This window comes from Nicotiana attenuata, chromosome 8 (assembly GCF_001879085.1).
Source record: "Nicotiana attenuata strain UT chromosome 8, NIATTr2, whole genome shotgun sequence".
Lineage (NCBI taxonomy): Eukaryota > Viridiplantae > Streptophyta > Magnoliopsida > Solanales > Solanaceae > Nicotiana > Nicotiana attenuata.
Genome location: NC_031996.1, coordinates 7,167,522 through 7,185,491, shown reverse-complemented (window position 1 = coordinate 7,185,491; position 17,970 = coordinate 7,167,522). Strand labels below are relative to the sequence as shown.

General features: G+C 39.1%; 2 protein-coding genes across 2 annotated transcripts; both read right to left on the bottom strand.

The window, feature by feature from the left end:
- Window positions 451-3,301, bottom strand: LOC109231761 (probable prolyl 4-hydroxylase 7). The gene is made up of 8 exons (XM_019397393.1): window positions 3,143-3,301; window positions 2,956-3,042; window positions 2,158-2,215; window positions 1,748-1,852; window positions 1,542-1,599; window positions 1,279-1,454; window positions 1,115-1,178; window positions 451-770 (listed from the first exon to the last, which is right to left on the bottom strand). The coding sequence occupies exons 1-8, from the start codon at window positions 3,241-3,243 to the stop codon at window positions 472-474; spliced, it is 948 nt and encodes a 315-aa protein (XP_019252938.1). The 5' UTR covers window positions 3,244-3,301; the 3' UTR covers window positions 451-471.
- LOC109231760 (glycerol-3-phosphate 2-O-acyltransferase 6-like) lies at window positions 4,067-6,430 on the bottom strand. The gene is made up of 2 exons (XM_019397392.1): window positions 5,837-6,430; window positions 4,067-4,966 (listed from the first exon to the last, which is right to left on the bottom strand). The coding sequence occupies exons 1-2, from the start codon at window positions 6,374-6,376 to the stop codon at window positions 4,067-4,069; spliced, it is 1,440 nt and encodes a 479-aa protein (XP_019252937.1). The 5' UTR covers window positions 6,377-6,430.

Here is a 17,970-nt window from a genome sequence, read left to right as displayed (position 1 = left end):
TTTCTTTGGTTTTTTGTTTTCCAACTGTTCATTAGTTTTCTAACTAAACTAACGGTTTTTTCTTTGGGCTATTATATTTTCCATAACTTTCCTCTTTATCTTCTCTGGTTGGCACTTGGCAGTTACAATTTTCATCTTTACATATGAAATAATTAAGCCGGGGAGAAAATGCGCATCTTTTTATCCCAAGTGAAAAGTTCATTATTTAATTACTAATTGATACTTAAATTAAGAACTTTTATGCTTCTGACAATTTTGACAAGCTAGATGAATCAAAGCAAGGCAGTGAGGCACAGGGCTCTATAGTACCAAGTTACCGAATAATGTGATAAACGAAAAGTAAATTGCTCTATTCTACTAGCATATGGTGTCTAAAAGGGTAACATAATGTAAAAACAGATACACAACAATTGAGGATACACTTTACTCTGATGGTAAAATGATGTAGAAAAATCCAAGTATGTATCCCTATCATGAGCACACATTACAACTCTTCCTACAATAACCTACAAAACCTTCATAGCCCACCATATAAGAAGGATTCTTATCACATTCACCAGCAGCAGCCCACTCGGAACAGTCAGGATTCTGATCGATACACTGATCTGTTGATGATGGTGTGTCGTCAATGGACCTTACATGAATCCACTTCGTAGCAGACCACTTCTCGCCTTCAATGACAGGGCAACTTCCATGCAAGCTCAAAGGATCAGTTGTTGCATTAGGATGTAGACTGAAAAACAACAATGCATCACCCTTCCTAGGTTTTACTGTAAATAAATCATGGATTTGTCAGTATAATTATAGTCTCACTTGATTTTGTGTCACTTTTATTCAGAGGCAGATGCAGCCCGTTTCAATGGGTTCAACTGAATCTAGTATTTTCAATACGGAACATAATCACTGAAATTTCAATATTCAAAGCCGAACCTATAAGTTCAAAAGTACATTGTTTTTAGTGCTCCATCAAGTTTAAAACTTGGATCCGCCTCTCTTTTTATTATCCAATACATAGTGTGCCGTACTTACTTTAAATGGCTAATACTACATCCTACATGAATATGCTGATGGACACATATAATGTCACATTGAAATTCATGGTGACAAATCAAACCTGCATAGCCATATTTAGCACAATCAGACCAGTCATCAGTACCCTTTGGCTGAGATTCCGTGGCCTGCAGGTTTCAATAACAAAGAAGAAAAGAAAATTTTCATCTCTAGTATTGTAAAAATGAAAAAAGGAAACCAATAACAATTATACAAAACTGGAATTACCTCTGACCAAGGGAAAACAGTTTCTCCACCCTTCTTAACATCTGATAAATACATAAGGACAGTAGCCACGCGATGGCCACCTATCTCTTGATTGAACTTGTCCATAAAATAATCATAATGTGGCTCGTATTTTTGCCCGTGTTTATAATGCAATATCTGAATTGATTCTCCATTCTCTAAATAACGAAGTTAGTATACAAAGTAAGAAATTGAGTGTAGGCATATAGCGATGAAGCCAATCAACACCACAGATTCCAAAGTACCTTGTGGGAGAAATGTCCAAGCAGCTATTCTGGCCTCCACATTAGCAACAACTTCATCCTTTTAATGAAGAGAAACAAATTAAAAGTTAAGTGTTCTTTCTCATCTAATACTTCTAACAATATTAACAGTCAACACTAAATGTCCACTAGAGGTAAAAAGGAGAAGTAATAGTAACACATATAAGAGATTCAGGACATGAATTAACCTGAGCTTTGACAAGAAACATGCCGGAGCTTGTCCGAACTTCACTCTCTATGCTCTCTCCTGATACATTGTCAGCTACCGTGGATTTCTCCAGTCTACCTTTAGCCTATATAAATCAAAGGCTGGCTGTGTATTTTAATATGTAGTACTAGAAAACATCTTTTATACCTTTAGACGAATAGATAAAGAAGACATCTACTTTATATCGAATTGAGGTGTAGTTGATTGACAGGTAAAAAATAGTAACTAAACAGTACTCAAGTAATAGGCAGTGTTACTAAGAAATTATTTTCTCTCATACCAAATAGTAACTATATTAAATGACCTTTAATTAATTGCACTACTAAACCCATAGTTCAGAAAGAAAGAGAGGAACAGAGAGCAGCTGCAAGAAAGAGGAAAAAGGCTAACCAGAGAGATGAGATGATCACACTCCTCATCTGTCAAAAAATTCTGATATATGAAAGCCCTGCATATAAATTCCAATCAATATCAAGCCCTGCAATTGTCGGATATCAGCCATATAAAGACTAAATATTACTAAATATTACTGTATATGGTCAAAATCGGGCTGGCCTAATTTTGTATGACAAACCAAAATCGGGATGGCAGATCAAGGCTCGGCCTCATTTATATCAAACCATGATACGAAGATGGATTGGTTAGCTCGTGGATCAATGGTCGATCAAGATTGAGACCAGCCGGGATCGAGACCAAAATGAGAAAGAGATCGAAGGGAGCCTACTACGTCGAATAACTGAAAGCCGAGATATCCGCGATCGGGCAAGAATCGTGGCGGAAATCTCGGCACGTATCAAGTCAGGACCGGTTATTTAGTCTATCATGGGATTTACTTCTATAATTAGAATTGTACCATAAATAGAATTCCTCTACTATATAAAGAGGGTCTTGATCATTCTGTAATCATCATACATTCACGCATAACCAAGCAATACATTACGTTTTTTTTTCTTGCAAGCTCTGTTGTTCAATTCTTACTTTTCAATAGCATACTCAGTTGGTTCGAGGGCGATTTAGCTCGAGGGCCACAATTGTTCATCACATTGGTTGCTTTATTTTACTGTTAATTTCTAAAATTAATTCTCGTATTTATGAGTTTTGCCAAGTAAAATCACATATCCTTAAAACCACTTATAAGTTTAATTGTTATCCAATTTTAAGGGCAAACAATTACTAAGGGTAACAAACCTGGGGTACCATGAAATTTGAGTGACACGTGTTGGATCAATTGAAGTCGACGAAAAACCAGTCTTCAATTTCAGAATTGATGATTTTCTGGAAGAAAAAAAAAGCAAAGGCATTGATAAATATTATATTCAAATAAGTAATATAGTAGTAATTAACTTGGAGACAGATAGGGAGATAATAGGATTACGTTTCTTTATAACTGCTCGTTAAGGAGAATGGAAGAGAAGAATGAGAAAGGTCTGGGAAAATGGAAATGAAATACAGAAGAAGTAAAAGACGATAATCCATCACAGTTCAGACAACCACACTTCTATGCTTTGTGCGTAGTCTCTTGTTGCACTTAGAAGTGAACTACTTTAATTTTTCCTATTGAGAAATACTTTCGTGGATTACTTTCCTGTATATATTAAGGTAAGTAACTAATTATAGTGACAGTATGACGCAAACACTTAATAATATTACATGTTTCTGCAATTAAGTGATATGAGAAAAGTTAAGACAATTAAAAAAATGAAAGAACTTAATGCCTATCGATCAGTGACTTACATTCTTTTTCTCATTTGAAGTAAAAAAAAAAAAGGTTATTCAAAAGAAAACCTTTTTAAGAAAGTTGAAGCTTTTACACTGCAAAATGTACAAATCTCAATTGAATCGTATTTGCTCTTTTTCCATTCCTTTCATGCAAAAAATGCATTAGAAATAAGTATCCCGAAGAATTGTTTAAATTGGGAAAATAACACTGTACAGCCGTTCTCAAAATAATAGCCGAAAAAGTGTGTGTATATATATTTTGTGTGGTATATACAAAAACTATACACCTTTTCGGCTGCCGAATATAAATAGTTTCTAGCGCGACCTCTTTTTAATTCGCATGACTGGAATATGTTCAGTCTGAAGTTCAAAATGCAATGTTTCAAGTCTGATAAATATGCCAATTAAAGTTTATTTGTTTGAGGATTCGAAGCCAAACGACCAATCACTTTAATGAGGTTTTGCAGTTTATTCCTGTTTTCTCGTCAACTGTTAACTGTTTAATTCTCTTTACAATTTGGAACATGACCACAAATAAAAACTTGTGAGGACAATCTGTAAACCCCACACATTTTCTCTATTAGCAGCCCATCACTTTCTTGCGTGCAAGTCCAGGTTTTGTTGTCACAGTTCCATCATTTCCAGCCAAAGCACTGTACTTATCCTTCCTAGTAAAATTAGTGCACTCATACGATAGCGTTGCGGCAATAGTCCTTTGTATATAATTCGCCACATCGTGACTTGATTTTCCAGCTCTACAAGTCAAATCATATGGCAATTTATTCAAAAATGTCACTTCATATGCAGGACTAGGATTCATGAAAAAATAAAATGGGTCCATTCCTTTCCATCCTCTAGCTGTCGTGCCATGGAACATGCTCATTTTATTAGACATAGCGACAGGGACAAGTTCATCGGTCAATTCTGTGAATAAGGCTGAAAATCTAAGTAAAAATGGTTCCCTACACGTTGTTCCTTCGGGACATATAACCAAATCACCTTCTTCTAACAATTTCTTGATCATATTAGCATCCGTTACGCGATCACGGCTAAGACGAACTGTTTTAATAGGTGAAATAATCTCAGAGAGCCGAGACAATGAATATGTGACTGCAGGGATGGGCCGGCCAAGGGCCGTTGATAGGAAAATTGGGTCGAGAAGAGTCCGATGAGAGCAAATGAAGAGTACACCGGTTTGGCCCGTGGATTTTTGGGCCGGAGGAGGTGGGTTGCCTTTGACTTTGACTCGAACACCAAGAGCCCAAAAAGCGTAATAGACTAGTGGCATAGGTAGGAGCGAACCAGCAGCTATGCGCAAGCATGATAAGAGGAAACCAATTGGGATCCAAAGAATTATCATAAGTGCCATTAAAGGACTTGGTTTTTGAACAAGTCGACCGTCGTGGAAAACTATAGGCTTTGGTAATTTGTCTTGGCTCAAGGGCTTCACACCAGGTTCTGGTCGTACTATGTAGCTTTCCTGCACAGTGTAATAGAAGATGGATCATATTATTTTTTTTGTCTTAAATGTAAAGATTTTTTTTATTAATAATACGTTTAAAAACGTTAAAGCAGGTTATTTGTAATTTATAAATGACACGGTCTTGTAAAAATATAGTTTTAAACCATTAGTACGTAAAACTTCAATCTTATCACTTGCATTGAAGAACTTCTTGTTTGTGCTTGTAATAAGTTATTACTCCCTCGTTTCCATTTCATAGATTGGTGTTTCACTGCACACAATTAAGAAGAACGTCTTATATATGGTACATCCGAATCGTATTCTTAAAATTTGTGATCTTGAACATGTCATGATATTTTTATAGTTTTAAAAGCATGTCGATCGTTAATGGTAAAATAGGAAATTACAAGGTTTCCAAATAAAGAAGGATCTAAATGCACTAAGCGTATTTTATTTTATTTGGTAAATAATTTTTTTTCTTAACCAACTGGAAGAATTACAAGCAGAAAGAAAAAAAAAATGAAAACCTTACTCATAGGTCCAGAAATTAGAAAACACCATAACACCAAAAAGCACCATAACACCTCTAGCTGCACTTTCCTAATTACAAGTTTAAATTCAAGTTTTCCAACTGTGCCTTGATCTTGTCCTTCATGCACTAAGCGTATTTTACCATGTTTTAATTAAGATGTAACTTGTCCTATTTTTCAGGTACATTATTCTTATTTTTTTTATGGATGATTACCTGAATTTAATTTTTAGTGGCTTGATATTGGAAAAATTCTTCTATGTACACTATGAGATATAAAAGCTAAACTCATATAAAATTGTGTTTTTTAATAAAACAGATTATTAAAAAAAGGAAATAGCACCACAGGAGGTACAAACCTTGCATAAATTCATGAAGGGAAAATCAGTCTTGCGATCACCAAGTCCAATATCAGGTGCAGATGTAGAACCAAAGGCCTTTTTAAGAGCCACAGCCTTATTTTCACCTACAAGAATTCCAGGTTTATTCACAAATCCAGTGGCTCTTCCTTTATACGTACATATCTCTGTCCCAATAACCAAATCAACACCTAAATATTCTTTCAAAAATGGTTCAACCATAATCCTAGGATTCGCTGTAAGAACACATCTTTTCCCACATGACGAGAAAGCACGCCATGTCTCAGGGTGCAAGTCAGTAGAATAGAATTTAGGCAAAACAGCACGTGCCACGGACTCGATTTCAGACACTTTCATGCCAGCAAAAGTTGCAAAAATTAAGACCCTAATGCCTGCGGATTCGGAGATGAAATAATATAGAAGTCCAGCTAAAGGAGATGATAATACTAAAAAAAGAAGCCTAAAAATACCACCAACTTCGAATGCAACAAGTGCAAAATAAGGGAAAGAGCTACGTCCAACTAGTAAAGTGCCATCCATGTCTGCGACTATTGTGTGATTTTCTCGCCCCTTTGATTCACATTTTTGGATTGTTGGGAATTTAGGAGGAAAATTTGAATCTAATTTAGCCATTGATTCTACTTAAGGAATGTTAAAATCGATAGACTTTCTTTTGCCTTAAATACAGAGTTTAGTTACGGTAAAAACAAGCTGCATTTCATATGTGGACAAACATTTAACGTGATATCCAAAATGGTTTATCTCTTTTCTCTTTGGGATTACCGAGATTATCAAGGTTAATGGCATAACGTTATTGTCATGCTAATTTGAACACTACAATTAATTAGAATCAAATATGTTCATCGGGCATGTTATTTCTCCATCCGGTCCATAATAAGTGACGTTTTAGCATTTGACACACTGTACCAAAATCGGGGAGTTCGACTTTGGGGCTACCGAGGCACTCCACGCCCGACCTCGAGAAGCTCGAAGCAGAATTCGAAGTGTGACCTCGAGGTGCGTCCCTCGAGGAAGCATATCGAGGGTCAATCTCGGAGCAGTACAAATCTACGACCATCATGAAAAGGCGGGAAGTTCCCAAGGGCACGTGATTAGAACTTACAGAGTCTGCGAGAAATAGTGCAAATCTGTACTGAGCCGTTGTACAGCTGTACCAATAGCATTCCTCGTCATGATTAGACATATACCATGTTGGGATTCTCCCCTCCTATATAAAGGGGATTCTTATCATTTTGTAAGAGAAGGACACGACATATTGAATAATATACAACATTCTCTGCTCTTCTCACCAAGAAGTGCTCAACATTTACTCTACAGATTTATTGCTTGTTCATTTATTGTTCATATTGTTGTTCATTCATTGCCCATTATTAACCGCAAAAGGCTATCTTTGAGGCCTTCATTATCATTGTTTCTTCATCAATTGTTCATTGCTAACTGCCCTGACTACCTCGAAGCCCTTGTTCCAGCGAGCTCGAGGCTCAGTCTTGCGATAGTATTGGTTTGCATATCTTACTCTTTTTACTTACATTCAGCATTTATTGCCTAACAACTAGTATTGAAATAAATCACATAATTTTAGAACCACAAAATCAAATATATTTGTTAATACCATTTTCAAGGTAAACAGTTTGGCGCCCACCGTGGGGCTAAAAATAATAGTGATTGTTTTGGTGCTAGTTTTCTGAAAACACAAGTTATTCTTCACACTTTTTCTTGTCCAAGAATCTCTGATTTCAGGTCAAAAAATGTCTAACTCAGCAAATGCACCCGAAAACAACGGTATTGGGCTTCATGGAGAGAACGGTGCAGATGCCGGTGTACCACCCGCAAAACCCCGGGGTAGCACCAGCACAAATCCTCGTCGACGTGAGCTCACGCAACGCTGTGCATGTTGATGTAAGTTCTCATACCAACGGAAGTATGCACGGGGAAGACCTACATGAAGCACATGGGACTCCAGCTTGGGAGGAAAGAGAAGTTAGCCTTCAAGTCATTTTGAGATGTTACAAGCACAACAAGTGGATATTCCCCAGCTACAAAGTCAACAAAAAACTCCAACCACAGTAGCACAGGAAATGGCTCCTCGAGTCGAGTAGGCATTAGAGAGATCGAGTGACAACGGGTCAGCAGCAGACCCCGCTATTATGAAGATGCTCGAGGACCTTACCAAAAGGATTGACTGAGGAGAAAAGAAGATAGAGGCTAACGATAAAAAGGTGGAGACTTATAACTCGAGGGTCGATCAGATCCCGGGCACACCCCCGATTCTGAAGGGCGTAGACTCAAAGAAGTTCATACAGAAACCATTCCCACCAGGTGCGGCTCCGAAGCCTATCCTGAAGAAATTCAGAATGCCCGATGTCCCGAAGTATAACGGGACCACGGACCCCAATGAGCACATTACCGCTTATACTTGTGTTGTAAAAGGGAATGACTTAAAGGATGACGAAATTGAGTCTGTCATGTTGAAGAAATTTGGAGAAACACTGTCAAAGGGGGCTATGATGTGGTAACCTACCCCCGAATTCAATAGATTCATTTACCATGTTGGCAGACTCCTTTGTGAAGGCGCACGCTAGTGCCATCAAGGTCGCCACCAGGAAGTCCAATGTCTTCAAAATCAAACAAGGGGAGAGCGAGATGCTGAGGAAATTTGTTTCTCGCTTCCTGATGGAGCGAATGGAATTGCTGTCGATGCCCCATTTTTCTCGCAAAATCGAGTTTATGACATTTGGGCGGACAACTCTTTTTCTTTTGGGAATTGGGTTTGCAATTTAGAAGAGTCACCACCTATTGATTAAGTGCATTAGGACACTAAAATGAATTTGATTTAGAAAACCAGAGGTTGGGTAAGGGCTTGAAATTATCTCGAGGGGAAGGTGTTAGGCACCCCTCAAGATCCACTAGTGTGGTTCCCGGCCATGCTACAATTGTGACTTTAAATATAAACGACAAGTAATCAAGCAAGCATTGTAAATACTAGGTAACTTTCACATAACGGTTGCAAATAAAAGAAATACAAGAGGTGTAAAGAGTGCTGAAATTTGGAAGAAGGTAGTTTTATAATTAAAGAAAGATACACAAGTAAAGGAGAAGGGGTCAAATAACTGATGCAAGTAATTCGAAAAAAAAGAAGTGAAAGAGGCGGAAGTTTGGGGAGAAACAGTACTGAAAATCAGACAATTAAAATAGAGATTTTGCATAATAAGTGCAAGTAATTGAAGTAAAAGAAGAAGTTAAAGAAACTGAAAACTAAACAGCTTTAAAATTCTGGAAAAAAAGGAAGTAAACAAGTAAAGAGGGAGGGGGGTCCTAGGTTTATAAATAACACGGATCACCCCACACAACACCCGGTAACCATTTATACACGTGGTGTTATCGCGTGGTCATCATATCCATGTCTACCCTTACCCACCCCGTTAAGGTATTAAATCGCGAAATGGCCTCGTTGCTTATTGCATGCTATTACCCGTCCCAATCCTATCAGCCCCGGAGGTATTAGGGACTACTAGTCCTAAAGGGGAGGGGAAATTGACTTTTAGAGTTTAAAAAGGACAAAAGTCTAAGGCGACATTCAAAACATAAATGACAAGTATGGGGAAGCACATAACAAACAAGGCTCAAACAAACCTCCTTAAAACATAGAGAACATATAGTTTTAGCATGTCTTTCAGATACTGATTAGGTCTTTAATTAAACTTAAACGTTAAGGCGTGGCTGATTTATCACATATTTTCAGATAAGAAGTCCAAATTAGGCCTGCCTGCTGGTTGTAATTATTAAAGACTGGTGTAGTTAATTAATTACCTAATGGCTTGCCTAGGTGAGACCTATGGGCATGATATCTAGCAATGCGAAGTATACTGATTTTAAAGAAAGCAAACATACACTCTGCAGATGTTGAGTATCGAAATTGTTGATTTTAGGCTTGATTCAGATTCAGTTGATTACCCATATAGACATGCTTTCTAGGCGTGATTGATTTTAAAACGTTTATATAAACGCGAGAGTCCTATAGGCATGGTATCTATAATGTGATTTTGTTATTTTAAACCTATAAACCGTTTGCCTAACGATAGATGCAAAATGCAGAATTTAAAAGATCTTATAGGCAGGTTATCTATACGATGCAAGAATGCAGAAGCCTATAGTCATGGTATCTATATGAGTGCAGAACCCCAAAGGCATGGTATCTATATATGCATAAGTGCAAAACTATAAGCAGGATTTCTTTATGAAATGCATAAGTGCAGAACTATAGACAGGATTTCTATATGACATACATAAGTGTAGAACTATAAGCAGGATTTCTAGATGAAATGCATAAGTGCAGAACTATAGACAAGATTTCTATATGACATGCATAAGTGAAGAACTATAAGCAGGATTTCTATATGATATGCATAGATGAAAAGTAGGATGAGATTGTAGGAATAAACACCTAAGAACATGATATCTACCCACATGCATACATGAGTGACCCTCCCCTTTTCACTATATACCCCCATAAGTTATTACAAATTATTACAACCCAGAATGATTAAAGGAAAGTAAAATTACATCAGAAATTAAAGTACAACCAAAGAGAGCCTAATTTAGACTCCAAGTCTGAAACATGAAATAAACCAACTCCAAAGATCTGATTTCCAAAGCCTTTCTTATTTTCTGGGTGTGTCAGAGTTCCCAAGAGCCTCATGAACTCCGGGCAGTGTTTACACCCAAATAAATTGCAGAATTGAATTAAAGTGCAGTGTGGAAGGGCCAGCCCTCATATGTCCAAGTTCAAAGGGAACTCAAGGTCCCAAAGCAAGGCTCATAGGAGGGGGGCAGAACTTTGAAACTAGGAATGAGTGTAAGTGCAATAGAGGGGATTCTGGGAAGGCCATGGCAGGCTGGTGGTCATACCCAGCAATTAGGAGTGCTGGCACACCCTGACCAGCCTGTTAGCCACATTTGTTTGGGAGTTAGGATCCATTAAAGATCAGGTCCAAACATGAGCAGCAATTTGGATACTGCCACGCCTGAACCTTAACTCAAACACATAGAGGGAATAGGGGTATAGGGATTCACAGCAGAAAACAGGTGCAAAGAGAATAATATACAGATTAATCAATGAGCATGGACAGTAAAGTAAACAGGATTGCAGAAGCTGTAAATAAACACATTGGTGTGATGGCTGAAACTAAATTAGGACATACCAGTTTCAGAAATAAGCAGAGAAAAAGTAGTAGTAAAGCCCAAATTGCAAGCAAACAGCCAGAAGAAACTCAGATGAGAACGTGAAAGTATTGAATTGAGAGTGTGAGGTGAGTAGTGTAAGCTGAAGGTGTGTAAAAGTATTGAATTCGAAGTTATCTTAAAGAGTATTCAATTGTGTGTGCTTGAAAGTGCAGCAGGGTAGTCCCCTTTTATAGTGCAGAAGGCAAGTAAGAAAAGGTAAGAAAAATAGTTTTACAATCAATCACATAAAGTCTCCTTTTAGTTAAGGGATTCTGATTTCAAACGGGTAGAAGACAGTTAAGGAAAGAATTTGACTGAATCTTCTCCAAAGTAACACAAAGAGGGTAAATACATAGGAGTTTATTTAAGGAAAAAAGTCCAGTGGTACACGGTTTGTGAAAATAAGGAAAGGGAATCAATCAAACAGTCAGTAAAATCAAAATCGCAGGCTTTGTTCAAATGAACCAAGTCAGGAAAAGAGAGGAAAGGGTTTTACTTAAGGAAAATCAATAACAATCAATCAAACCTTACTAAAAGGAATTCAAAATCAATCATAATTGGCAATACCTTTTTGAAAGAAGAATTTCTCATATATAAGGCACACAAATATCAAACAAGAAGGATTTGTCATGCTGATTAGAAAAGACTATCATAGAAACAGTCATAAAAAAGGTTCAGGTCCAATTTATAGACTCAAAATGAGTCTGAGAGTTCAGGGTTTCAAAGTAGAACCCCAGTCCAAACACAAAATCGAACTTGCCAAAGAAACCCCCAAATTCTAGGGTTCTCACTCGAATCAGGCATAGAGATGAGAAGGCAAGCCATTGAAACAGACTCAGAGGTCTCTTTCAGAGACTCATAAGAGACCAACAAACATCATAGCAGGTTTGAAAGCATAGAGAACATGTTTGAGAAAAGCTCGGAATATAAGCAAGTTCAGCAGAGAGAAGAAGTGGTGTAAACTTAAGAAATAATAAAGGAAGCATGCTTAGAACTCAAACAAAGTCAGGTAAAGCAAACAAAATTTAAGAACTCAGTAGAAAACACATTACAGTAGAAAAATACTGAAAATATAGCAAAGAACAGATAGAAGAACATAACAAAGATTAACATGCGAGCCTAGTCTAAAGGCACAGTAAGATATAGAAGAATCGTGTATAGTAGGAAGAAAACAGCAGAACAACACATGCGTGTTAGAGAAGGAAAACACACGAGCATAATATAGACAAACACACATAAAGAAAAGAATCAGAAAGATGTTATGAAAACCTTTCAGAAACCCTAAATCGAAGAGAAACAATTTTGAAAGAAAAGACTGGGGAAAACACTTAAAAAATCCAGTAGAACACAAATATATCACAGATCTAAGAAAACAAATAAAGAAAAACCTCGAATAGCTTAGGATTTCGGAGAAACCCTAGAAATGAGAAAGGCTTGGAAGAAACTTCGATCTGGAGTTGGATGAGGTGGGAAATAGGCTCCTAATGCTTGAATACGCCTGAGCATGGCCGGAGAGGCCATAGAACCATAGATCTAAGAAGGTCTGAAAGAGAATCATCGAGGTCAGACCTCAAAGCTTCGAACACCCATGGCATAATGGTGGAGGGGGGGTGAGTGCAGACCATCCATGGCCTGAGAAGCCATGGATTCCGGTGAAAGTACGGTGGAAAGGGTCGGAGACGGTTAGGGTTCCTTCGAGAGAATTTTGGAAGTGGAGAGTATTCAAGGGCGGCGGACTAAACGAAATGGGGGTATTAGGGTGGGGTTGGTAAATTAAAATGGAAAAGGGTGATCCTGGCCGTTGATCAAAATGATCAACGGCCTGGACTGAAAGAAAATCCGGGCGGGTTAAACAAATGGGCTAAGGGGTTGGGTAAAATTGGAATTGGGCCGGTCTAATTGGGGTTAGGATTGGGTCAATTTGAGGGCTAAAATTGAAATGTAAATAGGCTGTAATTGCAAAGAAATGAGGCTAAATGTTAAATAGCCAGTTTTCCATTTATTTTATAAAAATAGTAAAAATGATTTTAAAAGCAAATTAAAAGTACTGAGTCAGGTAATAACACATAAATATTAATTTAAAAATGCTGGAACCAATTTTTATAATTAAAATGCTATTGAACTTAAAATAGGCTAGAATTGCAACTATATGCAATTTAGCTTTTTAAAATACCAAATAAATTTGGAAAAATATGCAAAAATCACTTTAACTATATTTTGGTGTAAAGGTGGGAAAAAAGTAAATTATTCACCAAAGTTCATATTTTTTTGGGAATAATCACTGATTTTGTACTACTAAAATGGACAATAACTTGATTATAAAAATCTTAAAAAAAATTGGAAAAAATACCAAAATCTTTAGGCATGCTTATATATGCATATATACGTTATTTTGAAAGTGTTTCGTATAGAAAAAAATACATAGGGGAAAATTGGGTATCAACAGCTGTCCCTCTTTACCCGGGAAGGATGGAAGAGTTGTCGGGTAAAGATACGATGGCCAATTTTGACCGAACGGAATGGTTTGAAGCGATTGACCGTGCTCTGGTTCCTGAGCAACCTACATATCCCTGGTCTTACAGGAATCAGGCCTTATGTAGTTCGGGATCCGTCGGAGGAACATGCCGATGGAGATTTTTCAAGAACGGACGAGATATTCGGGTTGGGGTGGTGGCTATGAGTTTAGTAGGGCTGCGGGAACCGGAGCGGGATCGCTCCTGCTGGGATGGCCGTTGCTCGCCGGTTTTCCTGCAAATAAACAATACGAGCGCATATATTGTGCATAGATTTAAACGTGATGCAAGTTCCCGTCAGACCATGAATGCTGTCCTTGGACGGTTAGGATGACGTCCTCGGACCATGATGTCCTGGGCCATGAAGCATATAATAAAGGGTTCGCAGGCTATGAAATGATGTTCTCGGGCTATGAGAATGATGCCTCCGAACCATGATGCCTTTGAATAATGCTATGCAAAAGATAAAATGGGGTCCTCAGGCCATGGCATGGCGTTCTCGGTCTATGCAAATGGTGCCTCCGAACACTGACGCCCTTGGACAGTTTGGCGATTTTTCAGCCCATGGAGTGCAAAAGGTGGCGATCTTCAGCCGATGCAAGATTCAAATGGAGTGGCGACATACAAAACGTAAATAAAATGGCGATCTTTCAGCCGATGCAAGATTCAAATGGAGTGGCGACATGCAAAAAATGTAAATAAAATGCCGATCTTTCAGCCGATGCAGGATTTTAAATGAAGTGGCGATATTTCACATGCGAAAAAATGTAAATAAAATGGCGATCTTTTAGCCGATGCAGGATTTAAATGAAGTGGCGATATTTTAGCCATGCGAAAAATGTAAATAAAATGGCGATCTTTCAGCCGATGTAGGATTTAAATGAAGTGGCGAGATTTCAGCCATGCAAAGTGTAAATAAAATGGCTATCTTTCAGCCGATGCAAGATTTAAATGAAGTGGCGATATTTCAGCCATGCAAAGTGTAAACAAAATGGCGATCTTTCAGCCGATGCGGATGGAGACAAGGCTTAGTCTCGGAAGGCAGAATAGTAGCCTTATGCAATGCAGGAAATGCAAATGGAGGTAGAGCTTAAGCTCGAAAGGCAGAATAGTAGCCTTATGCAATGTAGGAAATGCAAACGGAGGTAGAGCTTAACCTCGGAAGGCAGAATAGTAGCCTTATGCAATGCAGGAAATGCAAATGGAGGTAGAGCTTAACCTTGGAAGGCAGAATAGTAGCCTTATGCAATGCAGGAAATGCAAATGGAGGTAGAGCTTAACCTCGGAAGGCTGAATAGTAGCCTTATGCAATGTAGGAAATGCAAATGGAGGTAGAGCTTAACCTCGGAAGGCAGAATAGTAGCCTTATGCAAAAGATGAAAGACGAATAGTAATAAAAGACTCTTGGCTGATAACTGACAACTGGTTGCTGATTGTGATATCGTGGCTGCTGGGGATATTGTATGCGGATAGGGATAATTTCGAGAGTCGTATTCCTGAGCAGTAGGAGTGCGTAACAAATAAGCTTGTGACTTGGGTGCTTGCATCCAAAGAAAAATCGTGAGTTTTGTAAAGGGAATGGTTAGTTCGTGATCCCGCTGCCTTTGCTTGATTGGTTCGGCTCTGATTTGGTGATACTGTGGGTATCCTTGGGGTAGCGTTGCTAAACAAAGCAATTCCGACAATAAACATGCATGAGTTTGTTAAAGATATGACATACGTATATATTTAAGAAATAGTTTTTAGATGAACCGACGACTGTGACGTGGTTCGGGATATTGCAACCTCTCCTACTGCGGAATTTTGAGGGTCCTCCTCAAAATTCTGCCCCAGTTTAATGGGTTGATACTTCTGACAGCTGCTTGCGATGATCGGCTGAAGTTACTTCGGAATTTTGAGGGTCCTCCTCAAAATTCTGCCCCAGTTTCCAATTGCGGGGGAAATGAAATTTTTTATTGAATTGTGACCGAACCCATAAGGCTGCCTATGTATCCCCTCTTAAACGAGAATCAGGTCAGACGTAGTTCAAATTACATAAGGAAATCATAAACGGTTACACATAGTATCGCTTGACTGCATCTACATTGATTGGCTTTGGCCAAACTTCTCCGTCCATTTCTGCAAGAATGAGGGCTCCTCCTGTCAGGACCCGATGAACCATGTATGGACCCTGCCAATTGGGAGAGAACTTCCCTTTGGCTTCATCTTGATGTGGAAAAATCTTCTTTAACACCAGCTGCCCTGGTGTGAATCGTCTTGGTCTAACTCTCTTGTTGAAGGCTCTGGTCATTCTGTTCTGATAAAGCTGACCATGGAAAACTGCATTCATTCTCTTTCCATCTATAAGAGCCAACTGGTCGTAACGACTTTTTACCCATTCTGCATCATCGAGCTCTGCTTCCTGTATGATCCTTAGGGAGGGAATTTCTACCTCGGCGGGAATGACTACCTCTGTACCATAAACCAACATATAAGGAGTTGCACCAGTCGATGTGCGGACTGTGGTGCGATAACCCAATAAAGCAAATGATAGCTTCTCATGCCACTGCTTATGTTTTTCTACCATCTTCCTCAGTATCTTCTTGATGTTCTTGTTGGCGGCTTCTACTGCTCCGTTCATTTGAGGCTTGTAAGCTGTGGAATTCTTGTGTTTGATCTTGAAGGTTTCACACATAGCTTTCATCAAATCACTGTTGAGGTTGGAGCCATTGTCGGTAATGATTGATTCTGGAATCCCGAATCGACAAACAATACGGTCACGGACGAAGTCTGCCACAACTTTCTTAGTCACTGCTCTGTAAGATGTTGCTTCAACCCATTTGGTGAAATAATCAATTGCTACTAGGATAAAACTGTGCCCGTTTGATGCGGCAGGTTCGATTGGTCCAATAATATCCATTCCCCATGCGGCGAATGGCCAGGGCGAGCTTGTTGCATTAAGCTCATTTGAAGGCACTTTTATCATGTCTGCATGGATCTGACAGCAGTGGCACTTTCGAACATACTGGATGCAGTCCGTCTCCATAGTCATCCAAAAATAACTTTTCTGGAGTATCTTCTTGGCTAAGACGAAACCGTTCATATGTGGACCGCAGGTTCCGGCATGAATTTCTTCTAGTAGTTTAGATGCTTCCTTTGCATCAACACACCTTAGCAAACCCAAATCCGGAGTCCTCCTATACAGGATTCCCCCGCTGTGAAAGAAGTTGTTGGACAATCTTCGTAGTGTGCGCTTCTGAGTAGCATTTGCAAGCTCTGGATATTCTCCTTTGGCTAAATACTCCTTGATGTCGTGAAACCAAGGCTTTTCGTCTGCTTCTTCCTCGACATGAGCACAGTAAGTTGGCTGATCATGAATCTTTACTGGAATAGGGTCTATGAAGTTCTTATCTGGATGCTGAATCATAGATGATAGGGTAGCCAATGCGTCGGCAAACTCATTCTGGACTCTGGGAACATGCCGGAATTCTGTCTTTGTGAACCTCTTCCTCAACTCCTGTACATGATGCAAATACGGGAGTATCTTGGAGTTCTTAGTCGCCCATTCTTCTCGGACCTGATGTATAAGCAAATCCGAATCTCCAATCACTAGCAACTCTTGGACGTTCATGTCAATGGCCATCTTGAGCCCTAAGATGCAAGCTTCGTACTCGGCCATATTGTTGGTGCAGGGTGAGCTTAGCGGATACCGGATAATGCTGACCGGTTTCTGATACTAGGACTGCCCCTATGCCAACTCCTTTAAAATTTGCTGCTCCATCGAAAAACATCCTCCAACCATCATAGGATTCTGCAATGTCTTCTTCTACAAATGATACCTCTTCATCAGGAAAATACATCTTCAGGGGTTCGTATTCTCCGTCCACGGGATTCTCGGCAAGATGGTCTGCTAGTGCCTGTCCTTTGATTTCTTTCTGAGTTACGTAGACAATATCGAATTCACTCAGCAGGATTTGCCACTTGGCTAGCTTGACAGTAGGCATGGGCTTTTGAAAGATGTACTTCAGCGGATCCATTCTTGAGATCAGGTACGTGGTGTAAGCACAGAAATAGTGCCTCAACTTCTGAGCTACCCAAGTCAAAGCACAACAGGTGCGTTCCAACAAAGAATACTAGGCCTCGTACGGGGTGAACTTCTTGCTGAGATAATTGATGGCCTGATCTTTTCTCCCCGTTTCATCATGCTGCCCCAGAACACAACCAAACGCCCCATCTAGTACCGCAAGGTAGAGTAACAGGGGTCTACCTGGCTCGGGCGGAACCAGAACTGGCGGTGTTGACAAGTACTCCTTGATTCTGTCGAAGGCTTTCTGGCAGTCGTCGGTCCATTTGGTAGCGGCATCTTTCTTCAGCATCTTAAAGATTTGCTCACAGATG